This window comes from Physeter macrocephalus, chromosome 14 (genome assembly GCF_002837175.3).
Source record: "Physeter macrocephalus isolate SW-GA chromosome 14, ASM283717v5, whole genome shotgun sequence".
Lineage (NCBI taxonomy): Eukaryota > Metazoa > Chordata > Mammalia > Artiodactyla > Physeteridae > Physeter > Physeter macrocephalus.
Genome location: NC_041227.1, coordinates 27080331 through 27091970, shown reverse-complemented (window position 1 = coordinate 27091970; position 11640 = coordinate 27080331). Strand labels below are relative to the sequence as shown.

The 11640-nt window shown below is 43.5% G+C and overlaps 1 protein-coding gene across 1 annotated transcript in view; it reads left to right on the top strand.

Moving 5' to 3' along the window:
• Positions 1-10168, top strand: part of ZNF343 (zinc finger protein 343) — a 16400-nt gene extending 6232 nt beyond the window's left edge. The window contains 3 exon segments of the mRNA XM_024117112.3: positions 1397-1662; positions 1842-1901; positions 8125-10168. Of these exon segments, the coding sequence (XP_023972880.1) occupies positions 1545-1662; positions 1842-1901; positions 8125-8939 (993 nt within the window). The 5' untranslated portion in view covers positions 1397-1544 and the 3' untranslated portion in view covers positions 8940-10168.
• The last annotated feature ends 1472 nt before the right edge of the window (positions 10169-11640 follow it).

Below are 11640 nucleotides of genomic sequence, written 5' to 3'. Positions count from 1 at the left end.
CCGGATGCACAGGCTCAGCAGCCATGGCTCACGGGCCCAGCCGCTCCGCGGCATGTGGGATCTTCCCGGACCGGGGCACGAACCCATGTCCCCTGCATCGGCAGGCGGACTCTCAACCACTGCGCCACCAGGGAACCCCCCCCCACTTTGTAAATTGAGTTTTTTTTTTGATATTGAGTTGTATGAGCTGTGATTTTTGATATTGAGTTGTATGAGCTGCTACAAATTCTAGTTTTTATTTGGACTTTTGGATTCTAGGATACAGTCATGACAGTGCAAACAAAGATAGGTTTATTTCCCATAGATAATCAGTTTTATTATTTTTCTATGTATACCTCCAGTATTTTTTTTTTTTTTTTGCAGTACGCGGGCCTCTCACTGTTGTGGCCTCTCCCGTTGTGGAGCACAGGCTCCGGACGCGCAGGCTCAGCGGCCATGGCTCACGGGCCTAGCCGCTCTGCAGCATGTGGGATCTTCCCGGACCGGGGCACGAAGCCGTGTCCCCTGCATCGGCAGGTGGGCTCTCAACCACTGCGCCACCAGGGAAGCCCTACCTCCAGTATTTAAAAAAATTTTATTTTAGTCCAGTTGATTTACAATGTTGTGTTAATTTCTGCTGTACAGCGAAGTGATTCAGTTATATCTGTTCTTTTTCATATTCTTTTCCATTATGGTTTATCACAGGATTTTGAATATAGTTCCCATGCTATACAGTAGGACCTTGTTGTTTATCCGGCAGTATTTTTTATGAAAAGACAATCAAAGATTAAACACCCATATTAAACCCTGCTCCCCACCACCCACCTTTCCTAAAGGGGTTCTTGTTAAACTGAACCTTTTAATTGATGTGTAATAAAATATACCCACCACTTCCTTACTGGCTTTTGGATTTTATGTGTGTTTTTTTTGGCCATGCCGTGTGGCTCCATGCGGAATCTTAGTTCCCCCACCAGGGTTTGAATGTGCGCCCCCTGCAGTGGAAGTGTGGAGTCTTAACCACTGGACTGTCAGGGAAGTACCTCCCTGTTTTTTTTTCTTTTAGAGTAGGTTTATCTTGCCTCTGTTCTCAGAACATGAGAGATGGTGGAATAATGCAGTGCTTACAAGTGGCACTGTCACTTTCAGTCACATTTCCTTGTCCAGGGCAAGTCATGAGACCAAGCCTGACGTCAGGGGCAGAGAATTATAGAGAGAAACAAATAATTGGGAATGATTATGATATCTACCACAAAGGGCCTACAGGCTAGAAAGGAATGAGGTAAAAAAATGCAAGGAACCTTGTGGACTGAGACTCTGCGTGTATTGTGTGAGAGGACAGGATCCCTGCTGAAGAGGCACAGGCGTAGGGCCCACAGTAGGGGTCCCAGCAATGTCAAATTGCTTCTCTGTCCCACAGGTCCTGGCTGCATGGCAACAAGTTGGGCTTTTATAAGTAAGTTTTGGAGGAATCACACCAGGCAGCAGAAATTGATCTTGAGATGAAATAATTTCTACCAGGCCTCCTGGCAGAATTTCACGGTGAACACTGGGCTGACTCTGGGGCCATGATGTTGCCTGATCCTTCTTCCTGGAGAGAGCAGGACTGGGAGGAGATGTTGCCTTTGGAGAACGGGGAAGTTATGGAAACTGTGAAGACACTGACTCAGTATCATAAGGCGAAAGGTGAGAGCTGTTGAGGGTCCAGAGAGGTGAAGAGAGGGAGCAGGGCTCCAGGTTTACTGCGAATGCCTTGTGATCACAGCTGAGGAAAGGGGCGACTTCCTCTTCACAAGGCACGGAGGAGCTGCTCTGGCAGCACCATGGGAGCCCCAATTTCTCATAGCTTCTGTTTCCTTCTCTAGGTTTGCCTTCTCACAAGACTGACTGGCTTCGAGAAAAGGAGGGAAAAGTCCAAAATACTGGTGAGTTGGGGTTACATTTATTTACAGTCTCTCAAAATTGCTCTTAAGGACATGTGGCAAGTAGCGAAACATTTATTCAAGAAAATCTACTAAATCAGCAAGAGTCTGTGGCATTTGTCCCACAACCTGCTCCCTCCTGGTCACCCTTCAGCTCAGTGTAATGGAAGCTGTACTCCAAATGGGTACAGCTAAGAAGACGGGACTTTCTTCCCTCAGTTCCCAGTCTTTTTCCCTGGGAGGGGCAAGCCACCAACAATTCTTATTCCCCCGCTCCAGCTCAGTGTGGCAGGCAAGTATGGCCAAGAAGTCTGGCGTTTTCTATCTCCTCTAGACTCTATTTGTAGGATGGAAGCTCTGTCTCAGGCACAGGTGGTCAAGAATTAGGAGGGACCTTATTGCCTTCTCCTCATCTTGCTCATAGGGCAGACAGAGATCCTGTGCTAGGAGAAGCATGCTGAGAAGAAAAGGAGCTGCCACCCCTGCCCAGTGCCCCGCTATTAGAGCAGGAATGTCACACTGAGCGAAGTGGTCTGCCAGTCCTGTGCCACCTCTGAGTAGTGGTGCAGAGGTCCTGCCCTGGTGGGAGGCAGGCCATAGGAACAGAGAGCTCTACAGCGCTCCCTAAGGGGACTGGCTTTGTGTGGAACTGAGTAGGGAAGTTGAAGTCTTAGGGTGTTGTTGAAAACAGTGGAGATTTTGGTGGTGAGCAATTAAGAGGAAACTGAGAAGCCTGTGATAGCAACAAGTGAGATGGCAGATCAGCTGGAAGTTTAATAGAGAAAGCAGGGAAAGAGATTGTTGAGAGGAGCTCTCCTATGGGTCAGAGTAAGTCTCAAATACTGGCCTCAAAATTACCCCTGCAAAAGGATCTGACTTGAATTGGATAAGACTATGGAGCCATTTATACTCCAGGACATTGTTGAAAACAGTAGAGCAATCAGCAACCAATAGTGGAGGCTAACAGCTGGGTGTGATACCAGTAGAGGCAGACCTGCTGGAAGCTTAATGGGGAAGTCAAGGAGAGATACAAAGAGAGCCCTCTGTCAGGAGGGGGAAGGTCTGGGTGACTGTGTGTTTGCTCAAGGCTGCACCCTCTGAGGAGCCACTGCTTCAGGGGAAATAACCTTCATCGAACTAATCCAGACAGGTCTCAAAACAAATGAACAAGCAGACAACCACAACAACAGCCTAGGAAGAGGGCAGGGTTGGTATCCGAGTTGCTACAATATTTTACCTAAAATGTCCAATATTCAAAGAAAAATTATATAGATAAGGGGAGGGAGAAGGAGGGAAAGGGAAAGAAAGAATATATGAATTTAAGAATGAGAGAAAGCCTAAATAAATTTACTTGGTCTGTAAAATGAAAACAACTTTTCAGTTCTATGAGTTAAATTATAATCTCAGTGGATTGTAAATTCATCTTCCCCTATTGGTTATGAGTTGTTCATTCATTGATACACTGTGGACACAAAGTTATACTCCTAGGGAATGTCCAGTGGGGTTGGGGCTAGGAAGCAAAGTGAGCTAAATGCCCTGCTTTCATTCCAGGAAGCTTATTGAAGTATAGGCAGAACTTGGAGATATTGTGGGTTTGGTTCCAGACCACCATGATATAGTGAATATCACAGTTAAGTGAGACACATGAAATTTTTGGTTTCTCAGTGCATATAAAAGTTATGTTTACACTATACTGTAGTCTATTATGTGTTCAGTAGCATTATGTGTGAAAAAACAATATACATACCTTAATTAAAAAATACTTTATTGGACCCTGGAGGTCCAGTGGTTAAGACTTCACCTTCCAGTGCAGGGGGTACAGGTTTGATCCCTGGTCAGGGAGCTAAGATACCACATGCCTCACAGCCAAAAAACCAAAAACATAAAACAGAAGCATTATTGTAACAAATTCAATAAAGACTTTAAAAATGGTCCACATCAAAAAAATCTTAAAAAAAACCTTTATTGCTAAAAAATGCTAACCATCCTCTGAGCCTTCAGCAAGTTGCAGTAGTAACATCAAAGATCATTCATCACAGATCACTGTAACAAATATAATAATAATAAAAACATTTGAAATGTGAGAATTGCCAAAATCTGACACAGAGACACGTGGTGAGCAAATGCTGTTGGAAAAATGGTGCCAATAGACTTGTTTGACGCAGGGTTGCCACAAACCTTCAATTATAAAAACTTGATGTCTATGAAGGGCAATAAAGAAAAGTGCAGTAAAATGAGGTACACCTGTACTGCTTTACGTGATGAGTGAAGCATTAAGGGCTTTATTTTAAAAAGATTGTTAAAATACCAGGCAAAGACAGATTTTGCAGATCCCATTTAGTATAACCTGAACTCTTCAAAAATGCTTATTCCAGGCTGCATCTGTTCACTCCTGCTTTTCTCTATGGTTGAAGTTTTCTTTCATTTTCTCCTCTAAATCGTCTCCATTCCCTAATGCCCAGCACAAGCCTTGTGTACATGATGCTTTTTTTCTTCTCCAGCCCATGCTCTACTCTTCATCTCAGAATTCCTCCATTCCTCAGGGTCATTGAGCACTGCTTTAGGTTTTCAAATTGATTCATAAATTGTTTCTCCAAAGAAATCAAAAGCGTCCAAGGGTCAGGAATGAGTTTTGTGCATCAGTTGTGTGCTCCTCAGATTTTAACACAAAGCCATAGTAATAATGCCCAGAAGAACTCGATACAGAGAACCATGTACTCTGAAAAGAATTAGATCAACTTCTTGCATATCCAGACTCTCCGGGGCAACCAGCTATGTTCCTCATAGTGGGAGGACTGATGGGGACTTGCTGTATGTCCCTTAATTTATTGCTTGTTTATAGGTACCACTTACATTCAGGGATGTGGCTGTGGTCTTCACAGAGGCAGAATGGAAGAGACTGAGCTCTGAGTAGAGGGACCTATACAGAGAAGTGTTGCTGGAGAATTATAGGAATCTGCTCTCGTTGACTGAGGCAGTGTTCTTTCCTTCATTAATTCAGTGGAGATTTCCTGACCACTTCCCATATGGCAGAAAATGTTCTAGACACTTAGAACATGTTAGTGAATGAAATGGTAATCTCTGCCCATGGGGACTTACTTTTTGCTGTAGGGAGACAGATAACAAAAAGCTTCATATTCAGGGACATTATTATTGTTTAAAAATTTTTGCATATGTTTATTTTAATTTTCTTTTTTATTGAGGTATAGTTGATTTACAATATTACATAAGTTTCAGGTGTACAACGTAGTGATTCACAGTTTTTAAAAGTTATACTCCATTTTTGGTTATTACATATATAGGGATATTATAATATGGTATGTTAGAAGGTGATAAGCACTATATAGTAAAAAATAATAATAAAATAGAACAGGATAAAGGAGTATTGAGTATGAAGGGGTGCCTGGCTGAATTTTGAAATTGGGTATTTGAAATCACCAAAAAGGTAACATTTGACCAAAGGGAGTTAGAACTCTAGGTATCTAGGATAAGAGCATTTCAGGTGGAGGGCCTTTTCGGTGCTAAGGCCCTAAGGAATTGGGGTGCCTGCTGGATATAAGGAACTGCAGTGGAGGCACAGTATGCAAGGGGAGAGCAGTGAGAAATGCCTTCTAAGACAGAAGTTAACATTAAATATCAAAGTTTGTATGGCTTTTGAGTTTCATAAGCCATATTCTTTTCATTTATTTAAAAACTGACTGATTCTTTAAATCTAGGTTGATAAATACTTTTGATTGTGATATTTCTCTGGATCAGGGGTTGGCCAACTTTTTCCGTAAAGGGCCAGAAAGTAACTATTTTAGGTTTTGTGGGTGATATGGTTTCTGTAACCACTCTCAGCTCTGCCCTTTTAGGGCTAAAATAGCCATAGACAACAGGTAAATGAATGAGCATAGCTGTGTTCTAGTAGTACTTTTGTGGACACTAAATTTTGGATTTCATGTAATTTTTATGTATCATGAAATATTATTGTTCTTTTGATTTTTTTCCAACTATTTAAAAATTTAAAAGTCATTCTTAGCTTGTAGACTGTGTAGAAATAGAGGGCCAGATTTAGCTTGTGGGCCATAGTTTTCCCACCCCTTGTTCTAAATCAGTGCTGTCCAGTAGAAATATAATGTGAGCCATGTGGGTAATTTTAAATTTCCTAATAACCACATTTAAAAAAGTAGAAGTAAATGAGTGAAATTAATTTTAATAATATCTTATTTAGCCCAATATATCAAAATATTTTCATGTCAACATATAATCAATATAAAAATTAATTAGATATTTTACTCTTTATTTTTGTACTAAGTGTTCAAAATCTGGTTGTTATTTTATATTTAGAACACATTTTCGTTCAGACCAGCCACATTTGAAGTGCTCAGGAAGCATACAGCTGGTGGCTGCCATATTGGATAGTGTGGTTCTAGATATTCCTGTAGTTCTAGATAAAGCAGGTAGAGAAAAATCACATTTTTGGAGACACAAACTAGTTTTAGGCAGGAGTTTCTAAAGACGTTTCCTTAAATGGCATAGCTATTTCCCTGATATGGATTAAGCAGGTTTACTTTTTTCATTTTCATCTTCTTTGACACGTTTTGATCTGATTTCATCTAGTTTGAGCTCCATCTAATTAAGTGTGGATTCATCTGTTTCAGTCTGGTTCTGTGTATTTTGATTTGGCCTTAGCTAGTCAATCTAACTAGATCTTGTTTTTATTTTTCTCTTGTCATATTATCTTCCTTCTCTGTGTTAATATGTTTAACGGGTTCCGAGGAAAATGTCAAAATGACCTTGTTCAGATTAGTCTTGATATTGAATGCCTGGATCCCACTTGCATTTCTTGAAGTTGTGTCCTTTGTCTTGCTCAGCACCACAATATCCTGCAGTTCTCCTGCCTCTTATGTCTCTTGTGGGCTTTTCTCTTACTTTTTTCTTTTCTTTGGACTGTAAGAGTCCATAGGACTAGTGTCGCATACTCTTTTTTTCTATGTCAGTATTCACACCCTTGAACGGTTTGTGAACTTCAATGATTTTACCTATCACCTATTATAATGAATCCATTTTCTTTGTCACTGTCTCACCTGTGCTTTATCTTCATATTTCTATTTGGTTACAAGACAGCACAAGTTTATTCTCAAACTTATCAAAAATTGAGATCATACTATTTTTCCTCCTAAACCAGTCTCTCTTTCTCTAGTTCTTCACATATTCATGTTATGATGTCTCTTCTTCAAAGGTACTCCCTGAAATAATCTTTAAAGCTTTCATAGGGGAGATATTTCAGTTAGTTTAGGCTAGGTAATGCTGTGATAACAAACAACCCCAAACTTTGCAAATGTTCATTTCTTACTTAATATCTACTGTCTACAGTTCAGGTAGACAGCTCTATTGGTTCAGCTCTGCTGGCTCTGGGATCTAGGCAAAAGGAACAGCCTCTATCTGGGTCATGGGATTCTTAAGGAAGAGGGAAAACAGCAATGATAGAACCATACTGTGCCTCTTAACACTTGTTTGGAAGAAGCACTAACTTTTCACTAACCTTTGTTGGCCAAAGCAAATCCCATAGCCACGTCTGATGTCACTATAATGGGGTTAGTTTGGGCACAAGGTACCAGAATCCTGAAATCATGGAGCATGTCTTTCTGTCCACTGCTGAATCCACAATACTTTAGCAGAGAACCTAGTACTTAGAAATTTTTAGTATTTGTTTGCGGGTGGGCAACTGGAAATTCAGATTTATTTCATATACAGTCTCTTTAACCACTGTTTCATATACTGTTTCCTACATTTGAAAGCCTTCCAGACCTAGTGACTTTTTTTGTATATCAGTCTTCTATTTTGTAATAGAAAAGGCATGAAAGAGATTTCCACATAGGTCATAGAGACTGTTACCTCCAAGTAGAACAGAGTTGTGGACAGTCTATATCAATGTGATATAGACTTAGATGATTTAGTCAGAGGAAAAGGCTAAGGGCAGTTGAGCCTACTTGCAGAGCAAAAAGGTTCCTGGTCTGACTGACATATAGAAGATGCTTTTGTTATGAATTTTCTGGATTGCAATAGAAAATGGAATGTGTAGAAGTGGAATGTAAAGGAATTATTGGTGGGAAACAAATTGTGTTGTATGTATATTGTCAATTACAGTTGTGGCAGTAAGACACTCTCTGTCCTAAGACAAGGCAGAACAGCCCAGCAGCCCTACTTAGGGCTTCTCTAACTGAAAACCTTCTCTCTCCAGCAGAACCAAAGCCAGAGATCTACCCCTGTTCTTCCCGCCTTCTGGCCTTTTTCTGTCAGCAGTTCCTCAGCCAACGCACGCTGCAGATCTTCCCGGGTGTGTGTGTAGAAAATCGCCTCTACCTGGGGGATTCTGGCCTGGGGCATTGGGGGCAGCAGTATTCTGCTCACAGCTGCTGGAGTGAAAACACAGAAGGCCAAGAGAGGGAAGGTGACTCCAGACCCTGGTGCTCGAGGACAGAGGAGAGACGGCCCTTACGTGCATTGCCCAGCCCACCCTGAGAACAGTCAGCAAGTCCTGGAGAAGGCAGCACAGTGGTAGAAATAGAGCCCAGTGCAGCCCAAAGGGTAAACCCTGTGCAAGCAGACAAAGAAATGAAGGAATTAGAAACCTCAAGGTCTGGAGCAGTCAACTGTCAAGAACGTGAACTAGACTGTAGCCCCAAATCAAACTGCATTACAAACCAGACCATCCTCTTAGGGGAGAAGCCCTATGTCTGCATGGAGTGTGGGCGAGGCTTTAAAGATAAGTCGAACCTCATCAGACACCATTGGACACACTCAATGGAGAAGCCTTATGTGTATAGTGAGTGTGGCCGAGGTTTCAGCCAGGTGTCAACCCTTATTAATCACCGGAGGACACACTCAGTGAAGAAGTCTTATATGTACAAGGAGTGTAGGCGGGGCTTTAGCCAGAAATCACTCCTCCTTGTGCACCAGAGGACACACTCAGGGGGAAAGTATTATGTTTGCAGGGAGTGTGGGCGAGGCTTTAGCAACAAGTCAGGTCTCATAAGACACCAGAGGACACATTGAGAGGAGAAGTCTTGTGTATGCAGGAGTCCTGGGCAGGACTTTAGCAATTAGTCGAACCTCTTCTTACGCCAGAGAGACATGCGGGGAGTAGTCTGTATGTGTGTGGGGGGTGTGAGTGAAGCTTCAGAGATGTGTTGACCCTCATCAGGCAGTGAGGCACATTCAGGGCAGGAGCCTTATGCGTGCAGAGTGTGGGTAGCTGTCAACCCTCAGTGCACGAAGAGGACGCACTTAGGTGGGAAGTGTTGTGTGTGCAGGGACTGTGGGGAAGCTTTAGCAATAAGTCAGAATTTATGGAACATCCAGTGGCCGACTCAGGAGAAGCGTCGTATGTTCAGGGAGTGCTGACAGGCATTGGGAAAAGAACCGACAGGAGGGCTCCAGATGGCTCACTCAGGGAGGAGCTGTGTGTTTGCAGGGAGTGTGGGCAAGGCTCTTGTGATCAGTCAGTTTTCTTCACACACTGTAGGGAGAATCCTTATGTGGGGGTACTGTGGGGCTGCTCCATCCGATTGCTGCTGATGGCTGCAGAGATGAATTCCTCACTAGACTTGCTCTCAGCCACAGGGAGCTGCACTTCCCAAGGGATGCCTCCTGGCCAACGACTGATTGATACGGGGAGACAAAACCCTAGCCGTTGACTCTGCTGGGACAACTCCACAGGGTCATCCCAGATCCCAAGGTCCCCGTGAGACTGAATGATCTCAAACACATTGCAGGTCAGCTTCTTCCTCTGCCCAGCCCTGTCCTCATTCCCCGGTAAGCCACTCAATTCTCTGTCTCATTGTCTCTCCAGGGAATCCACCCTAAGATATCATAAGCACACAAGGAGTGTGGACGAGGCTTTGGCTAAAAGTCGCTCCTCAACAAACCTCAGAGTATACAGAATAGAAGCTCTGTGTGTGGGGAGAATGGGTAAGGACACCTCAGGATGCATCAGAGAACAGCTTTTGGGGGAGAAGCTTTACAAGGCAGGGAGGGAGACCGGGAAGCTTTAGCAATAAGTTACACCTTCTGGTGCAGCCGAGGACACTCAGGGAGGCCTGTGTGGGTGGAGTTGTGGGCGGAGCCTTATTCTGACACCCCTCCTCACAGTTCACTACCTCACTCACCTCCTGGGGGGGTTTCAGAAGTCTTGACCCCCACCCCTCCCCATACTCTTTTTGAGAGTGAAGATGGCAGTAACAAAATAAACATGTTTTTTCCACTTTTTGTAATCAGATGGAATAAAAAAGTAGAAGGCTTTATTTAAGTAAGAATAATCAATTTGTTTTATTTTCAAACACCAATTCTTTCCCATGTTTTCATGTCCTTCTGTTCTTGTAAAATGTTCAATAAGCTCAGGCTATGTACCTTAGTCACTCATCTGTCTGGAAAGGAATTACATTTCACAACCTGGATTTCTGCATGAATTCAACCCTTGAGAAAAAATAAGTCCCAATCAACCTAGTAGATTTATTGGAGGATCTGATTCGTTGCATGGGGAGGATGATGTAGATTCTGGAGACATGCCCAATGAAGGGAGGGAATTTCCTGGGTCTCTGGGGGCTGGGTTGCCTCTTCTGACTGATCACTCCCTTTGGCTTCTGTGAAAGCTCTCTTCCCTGACTTCTGTCTCTTCCTTCTAGTCTCTATTCAGGTCTCTGCTGTATCCTTCTCTACCACTGAAGCATTGTTTTTCCTTCCAGATTCCAGAGTCAGGTCCTTTAACCATGCCCAAACTGTTCTCCAGTCATGAATCATTGCTTTGGGTCTCTTAGCTACTTCTGTGTCAGATCATAAGTCTAAAGACCCCTAGGGAATTACCTGGTGGTCCAGTGGTTAGGACTCTGTGCTTTCACTGCTGAGGGCCGGGGTTCAATCCCTAGGCCCTAATCCTGCAAGCCGTGTGGGGTGGCCAAAAAAAACAAAACAAAAAAACCCCTAAACACAGCTCCAATGCCACGTCCCCTCCTCCCTCCAATTCTAGGGTCTAGTCCTGCTAATGACACCCACATCATCCCTCCACTAACTGGTCCAAGACAACCTGGTTATACCCCTGCCCTTGTTTTTCAGCCCAAGGACCTGGCCTTTAATCACACCCTTTCCTAGTCTTCCTCCCTCAGAGCCCAAATTGCCCAGATTTTTGACAACTCTGCATGCCCTGGCTCTGACTTCTATGTCCTAAGCCAGAACTCTTTACTGGAGAGGGTTGGCCTCGGATCTAGCAAATTTGTTTGCTCAGTTGGAGTTTGCCAGATCCACAAAATGGATATCAGGCTTTGAAAATCAGAAAAAACACAGACTGATTTTGATGCACTATCAAAGGAGGGGGCAGTAAAAGAGAGTCCAAAGGCCATGAAGTCAGCTTTCCAGTGGGTCCTGAGTCAGCTCTGGTGGAGAGGATGTGAGTGCCGGGAGCGTGGGTCCCCACCCTTTGCCACATTTCCCGTCATGTTTCTTTGCTGGAACTGCCCCTATAACATCAACACTTTGCTTTGGGTCAGAACTGGAAGCCACAGAGGGAAAAGTGTTTATGGGTATGCAGTCTCTAGGGTCTGAAGAGGGATAGGCCCTCTATGTTCCAGATGACCCCAAGACCCCTCCCTGTGTCCTGCCATTGGGAGAGAAACATGTGAACAAACCAGCACCTTCCTTTGGGAAGGAAGGGTGGGAGGAAAGAAAATGATGCAGATTCTTTTTAACTGAAGTCCCTTATAAC